General features: G+C 28.8%; 6 protein-coding genes across 10 annotated transcripts; 4 read left to right on the top strand and 2 right to left on the bottom strand.

Moving 5' to 3' along the window:
- Positions 1-51: 51 nt before the first annotated feature.
- LOC126849413 (B-cell receptor-associated protein 31) lies at positions 52-2,501 on the top strand. Of its 3 annotated transcripts, none has more exons than XM_050591207.1 (3): positions 52-216; positions 954-1,257; positions 1,369-2,501. In XM_050591207.1, the coding sequence occupies exons 2-3, from the start codon at positions 990-992 to the stop codon at positions 1,797-1,799; spliced, it is 699 nt and encodes a 232-aa protein (XP_050447164.1). In that variant the 5' UTR covers positions 52-216; positions 954-989; the 3' UTR covers positions 1,800-2,501. The 3 variants fall into 3 exon arrangements, with proteins under 3 accessions (XP_050447164.1, XP_050447165.1, XP_050447166.1); XM_050591208.1 differs by having other exon boundaries at positions 117-324; XM_050591209.1 differs by lacking the exon at positions 52-216 and adding an exon at positions 332-558.
- Positions 2,502-2,661: 160 nt separating this feature from the next.
- LOC126849417 (MICOS complex subunit Mic19) lies at positions 2,662-4,115 on the bottom strand. 2 transcript variants are annotated; one of them, XM_050591215.1, is made up of 3 exons: positions 3,981-4,115; positions 3,458-3,904; positions 2,662-3,114 (listed from the first exon to the last, which is right to left on the bottom strand). In XM_050591215.1, the coding sequence occupies exons 2-3, from the start codon at positions 3,870-3,872 to the stop codon at positions 2,939-2,941; spliced, it is 591 nt and encodes a 196-aa protein (XP_050447172.1). In that variant the 5' UTR covers positions 3,873-3,904; positions 3,981-4,115; the 3' UTR covers positions 2,662-2,938. The 2 variants fall into 2 exon arrangements, with proteins under 2 accessions (XP_050447172.1, XP_050447171.1); XM_050591214.1 differs by having other exon boundaries at positions 3,458-4,108.
- A 127-nt stretch (positions 4,116-4,242) lies between these two features.
- On the top strand, positions 4,243-9,080 carry LOC126849402 (60S ribosomal export protein NMD3). The gene is given in 13 exon segments (XM_050591186.1): positions 4,243-4,276; positions 4,754-4,819; positions 4,902-5,036; positions 5,129-5,279; positions 5,537-5,671; positions 5,780-5,888; positions 5,977-6,127; positions 6,210-6,255; positions 6,257-6,353; positions 6,428-6,579; positions 6,802-6,917; positions 8,384-8,566; positions 8,649-9,080. Coding segments are annotated over 12 exon segments (1,518 nt in total). The 5' UTR covers positions 4,243-4,276; positions 4,754-4,772; the 3' UTR covers positions 8,845-9,080.
- A 285-nt stretch (positions 9,081-9,365) lies between these two features.
- On the top strand, positions 9,366-13,328 carry LOC126849399 (sphingomyelin phosphodiesterase-like). 2 transcript variants are annotated; one of them, XM_050591178.1, is made up of 8 exons: positions 9,366-9,574; positions 10,502-10,812; positions 11,087-11,470; positions 11,552-11,724; positions 11,835-12,035; positions 12,480-12,828; positions 12,910-13,100; positions 13,171-13,328. In XM_050591178.1, exons 1-8 carry the CDS (start codon positions 9,502-9,504, stop codon positions 13,310-13,312), a joined length of 1,824 nt encoding a protein of 607 aa, XP_050447135.1. In that variant the 5' UTR covers positions 9,366-9,501; the 3' UTR covers positions 13,313-13,328. The 2 variants fall into 2 exon arrangements, with proteins under 2 accessions (XP_050447135.1, XP_050447136.1); XM_050591179.1 differs by lacking the exon at positions 9,366-9,574 and adding an exon at positions 9,769-10,011.
- Positions 13,329-13,529: 201 nt separating this feature from the next.
- LOC126849411 (ubiquinol-cytochrome-c reductase complex assembly factor 1) lies at positions 13,530-15,352 on the bottom strand. The gene is made up of 6 exons (XM_050591205.1): positions 15,185-15,352; positions 14,808-15,020; positions 14,568-14,640; positions 14,107-14,273; positions 13,812-14,006; positions 13,530-13,669 (listed from the first exon to the last, which is right to left on the bottom strand). Exons 1-6 carry the CDS (start codon positions 15,215-15,217, stop codon positions 13,574-13,576), a joined length of 777 nt encoding a protein of 258 aa, XP_050447162.1. The 5' UTR covers positions 15,218-15,352; the 3' UTR covers positions 13,530-13,573.
- Positions 15,353-15,547: 195 nt separating this feature from the next.
- Positions 15,548-19,859, top strand: LOC126849392 (zinc finger protein 800). The gene is made up of 9 exons (XM_050591166.1): positions 15,548-15,701; positions 16,165-16,512; positions 16,585-16,915; positions 17,060-17,221; positions 17,301-17,441; positions 17,582-17,742; positions 17,829-18,066; positions 18,149-18,538; positions 18,810-19,859. Exons 2-9 carry the CDS (start codon positions 16,168-16,170, stop codon positions 19,799-19,801), a joined length of 2,760 nt encoding a protein of 919 aa, XP_050447123.1. The 5' UTR covers positions 15,548-15,701; positions 16,165-16,167; the 3' UTR covers positions 19,802-19,859.
- The last annotated feature ends 303 nt before the right edge of the window (positions 19,860-20,162 follow it).

Genomic DNA, 20,162 nt, shown 5'->3' with positions numbered 1-20,162 from the left:
TTTTATTTTTCGACGCACCGATTGGCTTAGTGTACGTTTGTCATATTCAACATGACTTTTCGCGAGGAGCTTCGCGATGACGTCACGGTGTAAGGTTTATTTATAAAACAGCCGACGACGTTCTTCGCGTACTCGTACTTTGAACTTATTCGTGCACCTGGCACGTCACAGAAGCCGCAAGCCTACATTCGCGTATTCGCATCGTCCTCGAGAAAAGTACGTAAATCTATAAATAGAATTTGAGCCGACAAACAAAATTTGCTGCCGTTTTTTTCGCTAATCGTCGTTCACGCCAGCGTGAAAATTGTCATTGCTGAAAAACAGGTTGGATCTCATTCGATGGAGTTACAAATATCTAATCAACTACTACAAATAATAGTTAAAAATATAATAATCTGACGCATCAAAAATATCGTTGCTTCCGCGATTTCTGATACTACTTATCAAACATCTTTGGTTTTGCATTGTTATAAAAGATCTGCCGATAAAAACAGTTCCGAACGCCAACAATTTGCAGATCATCGCGATTCGTCAATTTCAACGACGTGACTTTTCTCCGTAAGCGCATTGGAAATTTTTGACATTTGATACATATTGACAGAATCTTAACGACGCATGTTCTAAATTTCCGTAAATCTGGCGTACATTTCGTAAATTGATTGATATTGCGTAATATAATTGATTTGTTCGAGATTCCACGTCATTCTTTCGTTTCATTCATCGCGCAGAGAAATCTTGCATATACTTATTGTCAGACAGTTATAATTAATGTCGCAATACTGTGAGTCGATTTTTTTTTTCTTTCATATAATTATCGCATGATCTACAAACTTTTTTACGTATGAAAGTAATAAGCATTGTGATGGACAATAAAATTAATTCGATAAAGAAAAATTTCACAAAGTTTGAAATATAATAATGAAATATTAACTTGTGTTTTATATTATTTTCAGATACTCACACACATAAAAGCAAAATTAAAAATAAACATGAGTTTACAGTGGACACTCGCTGCCGGTTTTCTCTATATCGAAATTGCTATAGTTCTTCTTTTGGTATTACCAGTAGCTTCGCCAACTAGATGGCAAAAGTTCTTCAAATCTCGCTTTTTACAAAGTATAACTAACCAAGCTTCCCTTTATTTTATAATCTTACTTGGTGTCTTGGTTCTTTTTCTATTGGATGCTATACGAGAAATGCGAAAATATTCCAAAAGTGGAGATCACGCTGATCATCATTTAAATTTAGAATTGCAAGGTAAATTATTTAGTTTATATATTTGTCATGTATTATTAATATCAATATTCTTATCTATTAATTGCAGCGTCGTTTTTATCTTTTAATATATCGTTTTTTTTGTTTTTATAGAAAATATGCGATTGTTTCGTGCACAGAGGAATTTCTATATATCCGGCTTTGCGCTATTTTTGAGTTTGGTGATACGACGTCTTATCACTTTGATATCCACTCAAGCTACATTACTGGCGCAAAATGAGGCAGCCATGCGGCAAGCTCAATCTGCGACCAGCACAGCCAGAAGTTTATTGTCCCAGAGGACAACTGGAGAAAGTGCACAGAATGATTCTAATGAAGCACATGACAAACAAGTTTCAGAATTGAAAAATCAGATCAAAGAATTGCAAGCTAAAAATCTGGAACTTGAAAATAATTTGACTAAAGAGAAAAAAGATAAAGAAGCATTAAAGTCACAGGCAGATTCACTTGCAAAAGAATATGATCGTTTGACTAATGAGCATGCAAAACTGCAGCAATCGAGTGGCGATAAAAAAAGCGATTAAACATGAATATTTTTTTCTGTTTTCTTTTTATTCTATGTTTTGCTCATATTAAGCCTAAAATATTGTCATGTTATATTTTGTGTTCCATAATTTGAACAAGATCCGCATTTCACAAGTTATTGTTGACATATATTTACAAGTTTCATTAAAATGTTGTATATAAAAATATTAATATTGTAATGTGCCTCGTAATATATACTATCATCCTTTTTCCAGTTTTGTGCACTTTCTGCATATAAAAGCCTATATTTTATGCGTCCATATTTTGTGATTTATAATATTCTTATATGTAAGTTAATTAAAATTTATAGGTTAAAAAATTTTATAAATAAAAAAAATTAATTTATATTTTTTTGCAAAACTGATACAAATTTTAATAGTAAATGTTAATTTTTATCATTTTACACTATATGAAAATGATTTCAATCTCTTGTTAAATACTGCATATAATGTCATACATTTGGTAAGTATTAGTGTATAAATAGAATATTTTACACAGTTTAGATATTATATTTCAAATGAACTTCCAATCTTGCATTTGCAACATTTTCATTTTATATTTACTCTTACAAAATCGTATATTAATATTATTTTAGATAATGCTATACTGTTGTAGACCGTTATTTAGGTCATATACCCCAGATTATGCTGTATATATTTTAATCTATGAATAGAACTGTACTAAGAATCTCAAAATAACAAGTTCAGGTGTTTTCATAATGCATGCTTTCCTGTATAAATATTACAAACCTATTATTTTAATGAACGAATCTTGTGCCTTATACAATATACATTATATTGTATTCTGTCATCCAGCTGTGGAGAAAAATGCTTTTAAAATGTTTTGAAATGAAAGAAAAAATTTTATGTTCGATGCTTAACAATATTTATCTTGCATATGTAACATTTTTCACTTTATTATAAATTGTAATATATATATTCTTCAAATAATTTATTTTTTACATTTCTCTCCTTGTGTTTTTTGTTTTATACTACTTTCCATCAACAATGTTTTGCTGAGATTAGAAGCCTTTCAAAGACATACCTTACATCATACAATTTATTATTTGTTGACTAAATGTTCTTTGAATTCTTGCTGTAATCTGTATATAATGAAGCACGTAAGTAGATACAACATATTACGAACGCGATTCAATCACACGTGTATGGTGCACAATTAGACAATTTGCAAATTCTTCTACCAAGTTTGAACATTTGAGAGTCTCCTTGGGATGTTCCTGGAAACACTTTATGACTTTATTACTATCTTCCAGACATAGTTGTACTGTAGTCGGGACATCGACACTTCTTTCCTCTATAACAATATATATTTAAATTTAAATATAAAAAACACAACATTTAACCTTATATTTAAAGCATTGATTTAATATCTCTCATATCTTTATAATTGATATAATTTGTGGACTCAATCAATTAAAGTAAAATATACTTTTATTTAATTATACATGAAACTAATTTTTTCTCTGCATTATCAAATATCTTAACAAACAAAATATTAAAGTAAGAAACAGATTCTAATATCAATAAAATTTTCTTAAATATAAAATTAATAACTGCTTGATAGATATATATAATATAAATAGTTAGCAAATTTTTAGAACATAAATCACATTCTTAAATGATATCTAAACTCTCACCAGCCTTAGCTGCAGCTATTTCAGTAATAGCTTTCTTGTACTCCTCCTCTAAGATAGAATTAATTTGCTGGTAACCATCTTCTAGATTCTGCAATCGCCTCTGCCAGAATTGATCTTGCTTCTTCAATTCTTCTTCCATTTGTTGTTGTATTTGAAGTGCGGACATTGTTAATTCAGGCTGTTGCTGTCCAGGCGTCGGCTGTCCAGCTGTCGCATTATTCGCCGCAGTAGGGACTGCACTAGGAGGTGCTGGATGTTTGTTAGGCAAATCGGCTCTTGTGCCCGTGAAGGATTCGCCGGCCCCTGAACCGTCCCGTTGCGCGAGACGCTGAACAATCGCATTCGATACTTTGATCACCCCGATTTCTTCTTCATTCGAAATGGTCAATCTGCGAGCACTCTGGCCGGAGCCCATCTTCGGGGTCCTAATTTATCAGCCCGCGGGAACTTCACAATTTTGAGAGTTACTCTGCTCTTAATCTACACAAAAATAATCGTGGTCTTTTTCAATGCTATTACTTACAGCATTATTTATTCATAATCTCATCCAATCCATTGACAACGGCGAGCTTCTACAGTTTTGTCAAAAAAATGAAGTTACATAAATATTCTGAATGATGACCCTTCCACCAATTTCACTACCTCCTAGGATTGCGTTCCAAAATCTACTCGTCGAAATAGCGCAGCTTTTGATCGATCAATCGGAATAAAAGAAGCACAAAATCTCTTTGTTTTGATTGGTCAATCGCACTTGTCTTCTGCGCCGATAAGTACATTTTCGAACGCAAGTTAGTATGACCATTTTATTCTGACCACGAGGTTGGTGTCTTGTTTTATTGGATTATTTCTCGCATATTTTTTAATAATCGAGAGAAGATTTTCTAAATAATCTAAAATAAAAACTTTAAACGTTGGATTTTGCCTACAAGTCGGAAAGAAATTAAATTTTATCGAAAAAAGAAACTGAATTTTTTAAAATATAACCTAGAAAAGAGATTTCATGCCCATAATTTATGTATAAAAGAATAAAAGGATAAAAAAAAATTAAGAATTTAAATAAAAATAAAAAATAAAGAAAAAATAACTTTTAATTAAAATACAAATAAATGAATGCATTTTAAATATTACATGTGGAATGTTGTTGTATGCTGTCTTTATTAGAAAATTTTGTTGAATTTCTCTAGAAAAATTACATACAAAAAGAAAAGGAAAATGTATTATTTAAAAAAAATTGATATTTGTAGGCTAACAGTACACATATATAAATGTATACTTTATGAACTTTTTACTTTTTAGTTATATACAAACATATAAAATGGAATACATTCAAGTTTCTGATGCAGCGCAAACAAAAAGCACGATGTATGTATATAAGCTGTACAAGATATTCTGATGAGATAAAAATTAATTTCTGCATATATAAATGATTGTTCTTTATTTGCAGTCTATGTTGCGAATGTGGGACTGTTATCGAGCCAAATCCTGCCAATATGTGCGTAGTATGCTTGCGTAATCACATTGACATTACAGAGGGAATTCCTAAACAAGCTACCTTACTGTTTTGTAAGAGCTGCGAAAGGTTTGATATTTTTCAAATATCTTTGAAACTTGGTATTTATATAAATCATGAATAAATAATGATCAGATTGTTCAAATATTGTACTTACATAGATATCTTCAGCCACCTGCTGAATGGATTCATGCTGCATTGGAATCTAGAGAACTTTTATCGCTGTGTTTAAAGAAATTGAAAGGATTAAATCGCGTAAAATTGATAGATGCTGGATTTATATGGACAGAACCACATTCCAAAAGATTAAAAGTAAATTCCTATGTAACACATTTAAAATTGAGAAGAAAACTATGCTATTTATACATAACTAATAAATTAGAATTAAATTAGTACTGATTTGGATCAATTCAATGTTAATTCAATTATTAATATGATTTGATGATACTTAAAATTTATATATAAGTATACTTTGTTATATTTGTATTCAATGATTATATACATTTGCTAAAGATGGTATTTATAATAGAATCTAATAATAAATTATTTACTTTTAATATTTTTCTTAGGTAAAATTAACTGTTCATGCAGAGGTACTTGGTGGTGCAGTTCTGCAGCAAGTATTTGTAGTTGAATATATGGTGACTCATCAAATGTGCAATGATTGTCACCGTACAGAAGCTAAAGATTATTGGCGTGCAAGTGTAAGTTTTAACCTTCAAAACAATTTAAATGCCAATTGATTATACATGATTTTTTTACACACACATACACATGGCATGTATGTATGTATATCTCATGGTTTTTTACAGGTACAAGTTCGGCAAAAAGCGATAAACAAGAAAACTTTTTTTTACTTAGAACAGCTTATATTGAAACATAAGGCACATGAACAAGCACTGGGAATAAAGCCTATTCATGGTAAATGAATATGAGAATAAGAATAATAACTTTTATAATATTAAGAATTACAAATATAAATTTAAAACTTTTTTTTTAATATTTACAGAGGGTTTGGATTTTTTTTATGCAAATGAAGCTATGGCTAGAAAAATGGTTGATTTCTTAGTAACAGTCATACCTTGTCATTATGAACATTCCAAAAAATTGATTTCATTTGATTGTCATAGTAACATATACAATTATAAATTTACATACAGGTAAATATATATATATATATATATATATATATGCAATAATATATATTTTAATTTTATTTAATATTTTTTGTACATTGAACAGTGTCGAAATTGTTCCAATTTCCAAAGATAGTATAGTCTGTCTACCACTTAAAGTTAACCCAGCAATTGGGTGGAATCAGTCCTATTTGTTTAGTATACAAAATTACAAACTCTGTGCACCTTATAGATGTTTCATCAGGGCAAAGTAAGTCATTTTAGCACTAATTATAATGATAAAAATTATTTGATTAATGGTATATAGCAGTTTCATCTTTTTAGTTGCTGAAGTAAGCGCAACTGTCTACTGGAGATATAACTTTAACAGTATATGTAATCCGAAACAATTAACAGAATTTATTGTGATGGACATTGAACCAATAAAACATACAGATATAAAAACTTTTCCAGGACAAGGGTCTATCTCTAAAAAAGTAAGTCTTTTTGTACAAAATATTATCAATTAGCCACATTTAATTGTCTACATTATTCAAACTTATTGAAAAAAGAATTTGTCTGTAATCTGTATTATTTGATGATCAGATTCAAGAAATAAATACATTTCTACAAATATATTTGATTTATCTTCGTGAAAAAATTTATAATAGGTATGTGTAATTCACTGTAGATGAAAATACATGATAATTAATTTTTAGCACGTCATAGCAGATGCGTGGCTAGTGAAAGCATCCGAATTAGGAATAAATGATAATCAAATTCACACACGTACACATTTAGGCCATATACTTAAACCAGGTGATTCAGTCTTGGGGTAAGATTATAAAAAATAATTTATAATAAATCTAAAATATGTAATAATATATAAATAATATTATGTAAATATTTGTTGTGTCTTGTGGGAAGCACTGGGATTTAGGAATTCGGATTCCGCCCAGAAAGAATCATCAAAAACGTCTATTTTAATAACTTTGAGGTTTCTTCGAAAACTGATGTAATACGCTATTTTTACAATCAGATTCGTAATCAGCTAAAAAATCTATGAGAAATGACTTCGGGAAAAGTCATAGAATTTAAGGCAAATTTAATGTTGAACAATGTTGTTAATTATTTAATTAAATTATTCAAGAATTAAATATCTCTTGAACAAAGCGTTTGCGAACATACATCCAGAGGAACATTTTTTCTTGTTTTAAGGTCCTAAATTCATATTTAAAGTTTGGCCATTTAACCCGGGGCACCCTGTATATACATACATATATATGTATACAGGGTGGCCCCCGAATGTTCCAGCCAGACTTTGAGATCTTATAAGAAATTAAATTCTGAACAAAAAATTTTCTATAAACATGGGTCGAAAAATGCTTCCTTAAGAAATTAAAACCTTTGATAAAAGAAGAGCGAAAGGTAAAAAGAAAATGAAATAAAAAAAAATGAAATTTAATAAATTTCTTGAAAAAACGATAAAAATAAGAAATAAAATTCTCTTTCTTTTATGAAAATAAAATAAATTTTTTTAATTAAAATAGCACGTAATAGTAGAAAATGAATAAAGACGTGAAAAAATTAACTGTTCTCAAAATTGTAATTAACATACCGTATTACGTATGCGCATCTAACATCCGAGATATATATATATATATATATGTCTATGTATTGATAATGTAGTTTTTTTAATAGTTTATTTAATCATATTTGTGGTATAATCAATTCATCAATCTTTGCTTATGTTTTATGTTTATCGCGGCGGATTTATCGGATGTTTATGCGTACGCTAAGCTTAGATTAGATAAATATATATATTGCTTGATTTTGCGATACTGACTCGAGTTTCACTTAAATTATCTGCGATTGATAATTACGAGTGTTTGTGTTTTGTGACATACTATTCAATTTATAATTACGATTACCTGTCGCCTTTGCGGTAGGTGATTTTATTATCTCCCTTTTGATTAGTATTTTGGAGAGGATTGCCTGGCGATCTGGCGGTAAGACCCAAGTGCAAACGAAGAAGGTTCAAAGTCGAACATCTTTGCTTGTAGTTATGGAATTTCTATGCTCGAATTTTTAGTCGCTTAGTCTTCGCTCATGATTCGTTACGTTAGCGTTTCGCGCGATTAATGTTTATAATTATAATTTGGAAGGCATATATCTTAATCAAAAGAAATAATAATATTATAATAATTTGTGTATATCTTTTTGAGCTATAACATCATATCATTATAAATATCATTATAAATAGGAGGATATATAAGTTGTTTCTTTTTTGCACTGTTGTAGTTATGCTCTGAAAAATAGTAATATCAATGATACTAATTTCGATAAATTAAGCGAAGATGTAGTACCCGATGTTATTCTAGTAAAAAAAAATTATGGCCATGATAAGGCTGCCCGTCGCAGAGCAAGAGTATGGAAGTTGAAACATATCGCTGACGAAATATTCAGCATGAGTACCGAAAATAAGTAAGAAACGATATATATACAAAATTTAAAATACATTTTGTGTATTACATGTTATCTTACATGAAACGATTTTAAATTACAGCGAGTATAATGAATTCCTCGATGACTTGGAAGAAGACCCGGAATTGAGACAAAACATCAATATATTTCGAGACTCTAGAAAACAAATTCCTGTTGATACTGACGAAATAGATCCGAGTATTCCGCAGATTACACTCGAAGAAATGCTAGATGATCTTGTAATCGAAGATACCGAAATGGCCGAAGTTTCCGAATAAAAGGACATATACTTGAAAGAATAATCTTTTTTGCAAATTACATTAAGCAAAAATGTACTCGCGAAAAATTTGGCGATGAATCGCTATCACAATTTATTTCGATAATTTATAATAATAATTTATGATGTTTAATATTGTCGGATTACAGGAAATTGATATATTATGTCATATCATTTTAACGATATATATATTTTATGTATGAATTCTCGAAAAAAATAAAACGAATAATGTACTTAGATGAGCACATTTGAATTTTTTTTCCATATTTATGCAATTATTCAAACATTTAGATGTATATTGTTCATAAAACGTTTGTGGAATGAGCAATCAGTATGTTCAGTAAAAAATATCGTTATTTCAATCTTGAGATGTAAGAGAAAGTAAGTGTACTCTTGATATGTTTTCACGTGATAATTTGTTTATACAGATATTAAATAGATTTCTTTGTAAATACATATAATGTGTAATATTTCATAAATATTTTTGTCAATATGTATGTTGGATCAAAGTTTGCTATATAATAAATAGTTTCAGTGTTGAAGAGGGATAATCATAATAAAAGTGGGGAATTATCTTAAAGATATAACAACGCTCTCTGGCACAATCGTTTTTTATTACTACAGTGAGATGTACTGATACGGACTCAGTTGTATTAATATGCAGTTCTATAAAGTATTATTCTTTGCACTTTTATTAAAAGTTGCAAATGGTGATGGAATCAATTATGAAGGTATGAAAAACTGTTAATGTAATTACTCTAACAGTATTTTTATTTCGCGGTAGTTTTTTATCAATTGTTTTTATGAAATACATATTGAAATAATAATTATTTAATTAATAATTTATATTATCTGATCGGTTATAAATCCAAGTATCAACAAAATATTTCTTATTTTATTTATTTATTTATTATTATTATTATTATTAACACATTGTTGGTCACCGGACCGGTCACGAGTTAACTCGTGTTTTCATGCCCAAACGTTGTTGACCGGTCACGAGTTAACTCGTGCTTTCATGCTCAAACGTTGTTGACCGATCACGAGTTAATTCGTGTTTGCACTTGCATTAGATTGTTTTACCTCCACATTCAATTACGAAATAATAGCCGGTGACATGAGATAGTTTCTGTGTAAAATTGCCGGTCAACAATGTGTTAATAAAAAAGTAAGTGAGCAAATAATTTTTTGAGTCACTAAAAAATTAAATAAAAATTATCAGTTTACTATATGTTTATTTATCAATTAAGATTACGCGCATTGATAACAATCAAAGTCTATATAAGTGGTCTTGATGATGTCATTAAAAGATTAAAATTATCAATTGTTGGCTTTATTCATCAATCAAAATTGCGTAATGTTAACACATGCACACATTGTAGAGAAATATATCTCATAAATATCTATTCTGGAATATTTCATACAACTCTAAAAAAATAATCGCTCACAAACGAAAACAGAAAGCATTATATTTAAAAATGTAAAATACATTTTTATATTTATTGTTTATCATATTTTATTTTTTTATTATATTTATTATATTATTATTTATTACTACAAAATATATATAAAAGATAAAGAATTTATTTATATATAAGATAACGAATTTATTTATATTTTGAACTGTAGAAATAATGTGGTTTATCTGCATTTTGCAGATGAGATGATATTACGCTTTACCAATGGAATTAATAATTGGATAAAAACAGGAGAAGAATCTGAAGAATTTCAACGTTTGCTCGATAATCTAACTCTTCTGACTAGTTTACAACATGCAAATTGGCATAGTTTTACCGGTAAAGAAAGCACGGCTATTTGCATAATATGTCGCTCCGTTTTAGATGTTTTCATAGAATCTCGTAAGAAAGGCATGTCAGCAGATGATATAAAATCTAACGTAATTACACTTTGTACTCGAATGAATATTGAAACCGAGCGAGTCTGCAATGGTTCAGTGACTTTAAATTTGGTAAGTATAAATTATTGTCATACTGTCTTATATATTTTATAATATATATATATATATATATATATATATATATATATATATATATATATGAATAAAGTAATGTTAAAATTGAAAATTTTTATCATGTTATTATATCGTAATATGTACAAGTTTTTCATGATGATTGATATGTTTTGTTATAATTGTTATCTAATATTATTATATATGTTTGTATTTTATGTTGAAAAACAAATATATATTCTATCTTTTATCCTTCAATCTCTTATGTTTACAGCCAACAATTTTGTATATCATAGACTCAAAACCGAATTTAACAGGGTCCACCATTTGCGGAGTTATATTAGAGTCAAAATCTTGTCCGCTTATTAATGAAGAGTTCAATTGGGCAATCAATATTGATAGTGGTCCTCCAAAATTAATTGATGTTGATGAGAGCAACGAGATTATAAATATATTGCAAATAACGGATATTCATTACGATCCTAACTATGAACCTTACGGTAACGCGTATTGTGATGAACCAGTATGTTGTCGAAGAGGACAAAATGATACAAATACAAGTAACGAAGTGGCAGGCTACTGGGGGGATTATAATCAATGCGATAGCCCGTGGCATGCCGTTGTTGATGTTCTAGAACAAATTAGGGATACACATGAGGTATGCAGAAAAAAATCTGTATTGTATTTTATGTGTAATTCTTGTCAAAAATATATCATTGTTTTGAATTTAAATCCACAGAATATTTCTTACGTTTATTTCACTGGTGATATAATAGATCATGGTGTTTGGGAAACCTCTATCGATGGAAATGTCGAAAGTATTAACAAGAGCTATTTTCAAATTTATGAAACATTCAAAAATATACCTGTATATCCTATTCTGGGTAACCATGAGCCACATCCTTTAAATTTGTAAGTTTTCTGATCATTTATACACAAATATATAGATATATCTTTTGTTATGATTTTCATCTATATTGTCGCATTTTTAGATATTAATTCTTTTATAAAATTTTTTCAAGATTTGCACCTGATACTATCAATGATAATGAAATAAACACACAATGGCTATATAATATGATGGCTCATTTATGGATTAATTTTGGATGGTTACCAGAATCTACTCATTCTACCATCCTAAAAGGCGGATATTATACACTTTCACCTAAAAAAGGATTTAGAATTATAGCGCTAAACAGTAATGTATGTTATAGTTACAACTGGTGAGTCTACAATTTACCTTTTTTTAATCTTATTCAACAATTAATTGTTTTATATATATGCATTTGCTTTTTCTTTCTTCTATCTCTCTTTATCTCAAAAAGATGTATGCATATACAGGATGATTTAAAAAAAAGAATCAATAAAAATTAGAACATGTTATAGAATATAAAATATATAACATAACATTGAATTAGTTTTGATGAATATGCGGGTAATATTTGCTTACTTTGCCGATATTCTTGTATCTGTTTATCAGTTTAGAATAATCACAAGATAAGTAAATATTGCATTCATTCTATATATATATATATATATATATATATATATTTCTTTTTTAGATCATCATATATTTACTTTATCTTACAAATGCAAATATCATAAGATATAATACAATTAAATATATTGATTATATATTTTTTGACATAATAAAGAACAATTTATAGGTGGTTGTGGTATCAACCGAAAGATCCTGATGGTCAATTGCAATGGTTAGCAGATACGCTTTTGCAGGCCGAAAAAGACGGCGAGTTTGTGCATATACTGGCGCATATCCCAGCTAATCAAGAGTGTCAAATTACATGGAAAAACGAATATCTTAAGATTGTAGATAGATATGCCCGAATTATTAGAGCGCAATTTAACGGCCATACACATAACGATGAATTACAGTTGTTTTATAGTACCAACAATAGTACAACGATAAATAATGTTGCTTGGAATGGCGGTAGCGCAACTGCTTTCTCGTATTTAAATCCCAACTATAAGCTATATATTGTTGACAGTAAAAATTATGTAAGTGTCTTATCGTTTCTCAGTAAAATACAATGTGTAGACTCTTAAACTTTATATTAACATATGATGAAACTATTACAGGCAGTAAAAGATATAGAAAACTGGATGTACAATTTAACTTTAGCAAATGAGAACGCTGCTCAACGGCCATTATGGTATAAGTCATATTCATTTAAAGAGGAATATGATATTCCTGACTTGTCATACGATTCATTACATAGTTGGCTATCTAGATTAGCACATGATGACGATCTGTTAAGTCGCTACTATAGGTAATATATAGAAATTTATATATCAAATATTTATTAAATATTATATCTTATTTAATAATAATTGATTTAGGAACTTTTTCAAACATGCTGAACCATCACTGCGAAAAGAGTGCAATATGAAATGCATGAGAGCTTATATGTGTCATATAATTACAAGCTTAGGGGATCAAGCAAAAGATTGCAATGAAAATTTAATGTCGTTTAAGAAATAGTGTTAGTATCTTGGATTTATAATTATAGATAATTATCAATTTGATTTGATGCAAATCTATTGTAATAAAAATACCGTAAAAAAAAAGTATTTTTAAAGAGAAAGTAACACTTTATAAAAAAATAATGTCCTATATTTATTATTATATTTTTTTACAGTAATTTCTCAATGTTTTATTATAATTATTATATTTGTATTTACAAGTATGCATATCGATAATTCTCATCTATTAAATATATATATATTAACACTGTAAAAAGAATTAATATTGATGCTTACATATATCTTTTATGTCTATTAACTTAAGAACAGGTTTCTTTAAAATTTCATGAGATGGTAAATTATCAAATAAACAGATCTGCAAAATGATTAAAAAACGAAACAAGTTAAGTGACATTTTTAGAAAGTACAACTACATCAAGCAAGATATAGCAAGTTATTTTAATTTATACCATTAATAGAATAAATTGCTAAAAATAATATGCATCATTAAAACTTACCTGTTTTCTAACATAAATGATAAGGGTTTCAATGTGTTCTGGATTATTGCATTCTAAATGAAAGAATCTCCTCCATAATGCTCCTGCTAACACTTTATCATCAGATTGTATACCTTCGTCGTAACCTATTAAAGCAGCATTGAATTGTTCCGATATTTCTTTTATTTGCTTATTCCTAACTCTTTCAGTGATTTTCTGCAATTACCATATTTAATAATCAGTACAAAACTATGATATGCATAATATATATAGAAAAATACATAATATAATGCACTAAAAGTAAAATGTTACTTACACCAAGATTTTCTGCTCTGGCATTCGTATCTTGCCATAGTGTAGAAACTACACTATTTCTAACTAATTTGCCAGCATCACCTTCAGCCATGTAACGAATTATTATCATCCATACATGAAGTTCTGTCACCAGGAACCATGAGAAAAATGTATCTGCCATGTTGAAATCTACCGAGAACACATTTAAAATTCAGATTATAGATTATAAGAGTCAAGATCATATTTGAAAATTATATGATATTGTAATAGAAAAAATAATCAGAGAATATAGCATAACATTTATTAATGACTATTTTTAATTAAATAATGATTATTAAAGTAAATAAATAAATATTTAATGTTATTTTTAACAAAACATTTATACAATGTATATTTTAAGTTGTACATATTTTTTCTTGTATGTTTAATTTAGTGTATTATAAAGAAAATATAAGAAATTTATTATCAGTAAAAAAATCTTACATTTGTAGAAAAAGGGATAATCTATTTGAGCTACTACATTTTCATACACTTGATTACCAATTGCCATATATCTCTGTAATAAATTAATAAATTATTAATATAAATTTAACTATTTTAGTCAAAATTTAAAACATTTTTATCATTTTGTAACAACAATGCATATCGTACATATACTAGCCGCACTATCTTTGTTTTGAAGTAATAAAAAAAAAACCTAATATATAGAGAAACTGTAATTACATATTTCTGGATGTCTAAGAGACCAATCTTTTTTAGCATTCTTTCTATACGTCCTAATGGTTGTATAACTTCAACTGTAGATTTGCAATGTACAGTTGTATAGATACTCTTAGGTTTTAGTAGATGCATCGTAGAAACTGCTGGTAGCAATCTGGCAGTGCCAAGATCTCCATGAATCTGAAGTGTTTTTTGCGTTAACGTTAATGCCGAGTTCTAAAAAATATATATTAATAAATATATATTTATATATGCAACGGTTATATGATAGGAACTTAATATTTTAATTTAGAATGTCACAAAACACAGGAAGATATATTGAATACATAATTACGCAGGTTACATATACCAATAAGTAATTAATAGTCATATAAGCATACCTTTAACGGGGAAAAGCTCCGCGCGGTAAACATTTTGATATAAATATCTTAGTTGCATTCACCGACACGAAGAAGAGGACGATGAGGATGCGCGTGTACGGGTATAACTAAAGTGCTGCCCGTCAAACTTTTGCCAAACGGTAAACGGGAGAACTTCCACGGGAAAAATGGAGGTCGCGCAATAATGAGATTCGCGATATACGCGGCAGCATTTAATAAAGAATTTCTCTATCGTACGTGCATAGAGTCGCACGTCGTTGCCCGAATCCATTAAAGCCGTTCATACTCTCTCGAAATTGGTTGACATGCAAGAGATGAACATCGAGCTTGGCGAGTAAAATGAAGGAGAGACACATGCTCGTCGATCGCATCTCCTCACACTGTGGTACCTATCTGGGAAAACATTACGTTTCTGCGAATTTTTTCGGACGCTCGATAATCGTACATACGCTCTCTACGGATAGATGAGAAGACGTTCTACCATTCTCGCAAACGTAATTTTAGGGAACAGCTTAAGGTATGATTTATATCAGTATTCAGTATATCAGTTTCTTTGAGAAAATGTATGTATATATATATATATATATATATATATATATATATATATATATATATATATATATATATACACACACACACACACACATATGTAAGCTCATTAAATTTGATGAATTTCACATATGAGAGTCACATTAGGAATTTTTTTATTTATTTCCACGAGGATATTTTTTTATGTAACATTGTGCACAAGTTTTGCAGTATGTACTAATTACAAAAGTCTTATGTGTTATGCAATTAATAGTGTAAGAGATCTGTATATAAATATTGTCAGAGATGTGTAACGGAATAATATACAAGCCACTCTGTATCAAATATGTTAGATGTATTGTAAGAAAAGCTTTAAATTATAATTGTTACTAAAAATCTGTAAAGGCTTTGAAAATATTATATATTGATTGAAAAACAACTTGTATTTACAGAAGATGAAATCTATACAGACCAAGGGTAAGACCAAGAAAAAAAACGAGAAACTTGGCAAAATAAAACTTTCTACCAAGGATACAAATAGTATAGTTAATCCTGATTTATCCAACTTGCGTAAACCAATTGACACAAGTGTATCTGATCTTTGCCAAGTTAGTAAGCTCCTCGAGAATGGCACTGACGAGGTTAAATCTATCTTATCATACGAATGCAATATTATATACGAATGCCGTACTTGTCACAGTTTATTTAGGAGTATCGTAAATTTGATATCTCACAAAAGAGAATATTGCAGGAAAAAATTTGATATTACACTTCATAGGAGTATACTACACAACTATAATGTAAGTAGAGAATGCTTGTTTAAACATTGTTATTGTTATTAGCTACATATATAACAAAAATTTTTTTATTAGCACTCTAGTAAAGAATCAATAATCCAAATGTGCAAAACGGACCAGACAAGAATTAAAGAGAGCATTAAGAATGATAGAATACTTAGGAGTCAAGTATCAAAAGAATCACATAAAAAAGATCTCAGTACTGTAATAGAAATGCTCAACAAAAAAAGAGAAGAAAGTATGGATAATAATGTCTCCAGTGAATTAAAAAACACAATTTTTCATGCTCCAAGTAACCAACATATTTATTTGGAATCTATAAACACAAACCATTCTGCAGTATATCAAACTGTTAAATCATCAAACACAATGATCGATACTAAAGATTTAATGAAAGAACAAGTAGGTGCTATATTAATCCATTAATTTTTGTTATCTTTACTTATCATCTTTTATTTACAAATACACCTAGAATTACATTGCACATATGATTATTACACATTTTTATTCCTATAATGATTGTAACATTACTTTTTTGACTTTTAGGTAGCAAAATTACATAAGACAGATCAGAATACCATCATATTAAAAGGACAAACACTTGAAAATCAATTGGAAAAGAGTGATAGTCCTATTCAAATGGATATGAGCGACGAGGAGAATGAATTATTAGCACATAGATTACCTACAAATAACTTGGCTTGCACAATATGTAAATAAACGATTTTTATTTTTTAATACAATTATAAAATATTTAATAAATCTGAGAAATCTCTTGTCTTTATTTATAGGTAATGCAAAATTTTCAACAAAGAAGACATTAACTTTTCATATGAAAACACTGCATACATCTAAGCGCATATGTTATCCTTGTCCTTGCTGTACAAGTACATTTGCAAATACATGGAGCGTTTATCGGCATTTATATAAAGGTTATTATAAAGGTTATAAACATATGTTGCATGTAATATATATTATTTTGCTGCCAAAGTTTAGCACATTTTTAAATACACACTGTAGCAGTACTAAAAAGAATTTGAAATAATCTACCTCTGTAATTTTCAAATTACAGTTCATAGGAAGACTAATGAACAGGTGCGTAAATTAAGATCTCATATTCAAGAGAAAGCATTTCACAGAGAAACAACTATCACGGAAGGTTTAGAAAATGTTCGGGCGACCAAAACATCTGTTTTGGAAAATGTAACAATGAAGAATAATGATAAAACTCAGGTAAATTCTCTGTTAATACTTTTTACTAATTTTTTTTATCGTAACCGAAAAGTACACATTAAACATAATAATTATATCTTTTATAGAAATCAATAAATCATATAGAATCTACTGCAGAGCTTCAAAGTTGTGGCAGGCGTAAAAAAAGATTTAAGACAAGAGCAGTTTTCTCAACTCCTTTGCAATATTTTCAAATACCAATTGCTGCATGCAATGAAACTACAACTACAATCAGACAATCTAATAAAACTTTAGCAGACTCTAATACTATGTTGTGTGAAAAAGAAGACACCGATGCAGCAACTATAATTGTAGAGCAATCTGGTTAGAAAAATATATTAGACATTAATAATACAATTAATAATAATATTAACCAATTAATAATAATGCATTAAATATATATTAGATATTCACTCTGGATGTACATTGTCATCTCCCGAGATTTGTGAGGAAAATGAAACATCTATTCGTGTTCAACGTGTTTCTAGTCTTAGTAAAGAAGTTTGGGATATTCTACAAAAAGATCTTAATTTTCCTGATAAGTGCAATTCTGTGGACAACAATAACGATCTTCATAAAATTACACCATTGATAATACAAAATGTCGATAATAGCAAATTACAGTCTTCTGAGAATGAAAATCAAGATAATTCTATGTCCAACACAAATTTACAATCATCCGAAGTTGTGTGTACAAATATAAGTGAAATTAATTCTGTCACTACAAAGATAAAAAATAACAAAGAAAAAATATCAGGTCACCAATCTGATGAGATACCATTGACTGAATTAAAAAGTGAGTAATTTAATTTGTAATTATAATAAATTTTGGTTACATATACCTGCAATGAACAAATGCTTTATTTAAATAAATAAAATATATAATTATATATATATATATATATAAAATTTAAGTTTAAGAGGATAATATATATATATATATATATATATATATATATATATATATATATATATATATATTATCCTCTTAAACTATCATGTAAATCTGATATTGTCTTTAGTTTATCAAATTAATCAAATTGTTGTAATGATTTTTTAAATTTTAGAAAGAGATGTGATTGAAGTACAAGAGGATAATTCCAAGTTGCAATCTTCGTGTTCAATACAATCAAACGAAAAGAGTCAAACTTTATTAATGGAAAAAATAGCCACCATCGCAAACTTTCAGAAACTACAGTGCCTTTTATGTAAACGAAAATTTACATCCATGCCCAATCTACGTAGACATATGGCAACTCATATCGGTTGGAATCGATATCGTTGCAAGTTGTGTGATTTTAAATGTTTCGTCAAATGCGATTGCGTTGCGCATTGCAATAAAATGCATAACGCGCAAAACAATCGAGCAGTTATAGCAGAAATAGTAATCGAGATACCACAAAATGAATATACATGTAATGAAAATATTGTCATGAATGTAATGAATACAGAGGAAAAAATGAATGATCCCGACATTATGGATTTAACTGCATTTCAGTCGGAAAAATATGTAGACTTAAACAATTCAGATAATTACATCGCTGTACAAAATGAAACTACTACTACTATAGATGAACAACAAGAGTCAAGCAAAAATATCGAGTATCAAGATATTGCTGAAGAAGAAGGCGATAAAACTGTGACACAAAATTTAGCTGAATATATGATGAATAGCGGATCAGGAAAATTAGATGCTCATCCTGATCTTAAACGAATGGTGATGGAAGTGATATTCGGTTCAAGCGACACAAGTGCAATTGAACAAACAGATTCCGATAAGTCTGCATTAAAATCTGATAGCGATGTGAGAGAATGTATAAATGATAATGAAAATAGCACTGCATCCAGTGACGACGTTAAGGAAGCGCCTCGCTCGATATCAGAAATACCTTCTACGCTTGATAATTTGAAGAACCAACGTCCTATACGCAATCGAATGAAACCTCTAAGCAACGATTTCGTGTACGATTTGAAGGAAATTACATTTCGGAAGGAGTGTGCCCTTTTTAATGATTCTGCAACATTGCATGTGCGAAAAAAAGCTAAATTGTACAATTGAACGTTTGATCATAATTATCAGTTGATTAACGTTGTTTGTTACTAAATATATATATTTAAAAATATTTGAAAATATATACTATATAATATATATATATATATATATATATATATATATATATATATATATATATAATATAGTATATATATATATATATATATATGTATGTATATAGTATATAGTATATATAATTATAAGATTATACAAATGCACACTCAATAAATTAATTAAGAATATCAATGTTCACCTGTTTGCAGATAATGCTTGACTCACATAGTTTATTTAAAAATACAGTCACTATATTTATCATATTTTAAAAATAATATACTAATCGTCAGTAGGGGAGGACCAGGATCGTTGC

The sequence above is a fragment of the Cataglyphis hispanica genome, chromosome 5, assembly GCF_021464435.1.
Source record: "Cataglyphis hispanica isolate Lineage 1 chromosome 5, ULB_Chis1_1.0, whole genome shotgun sequence".
Taxonomy (NCBI): domain Eukaryota; kingdom Metazoa; phylum Arthropoda; class Insecta; order Hymenoptera; family Formicidae; genus Cataglyphis; species Cataglyphis hispanica.
This window is presented reverse-complemented; position numbering and strand designations above follow the sequence as displayed.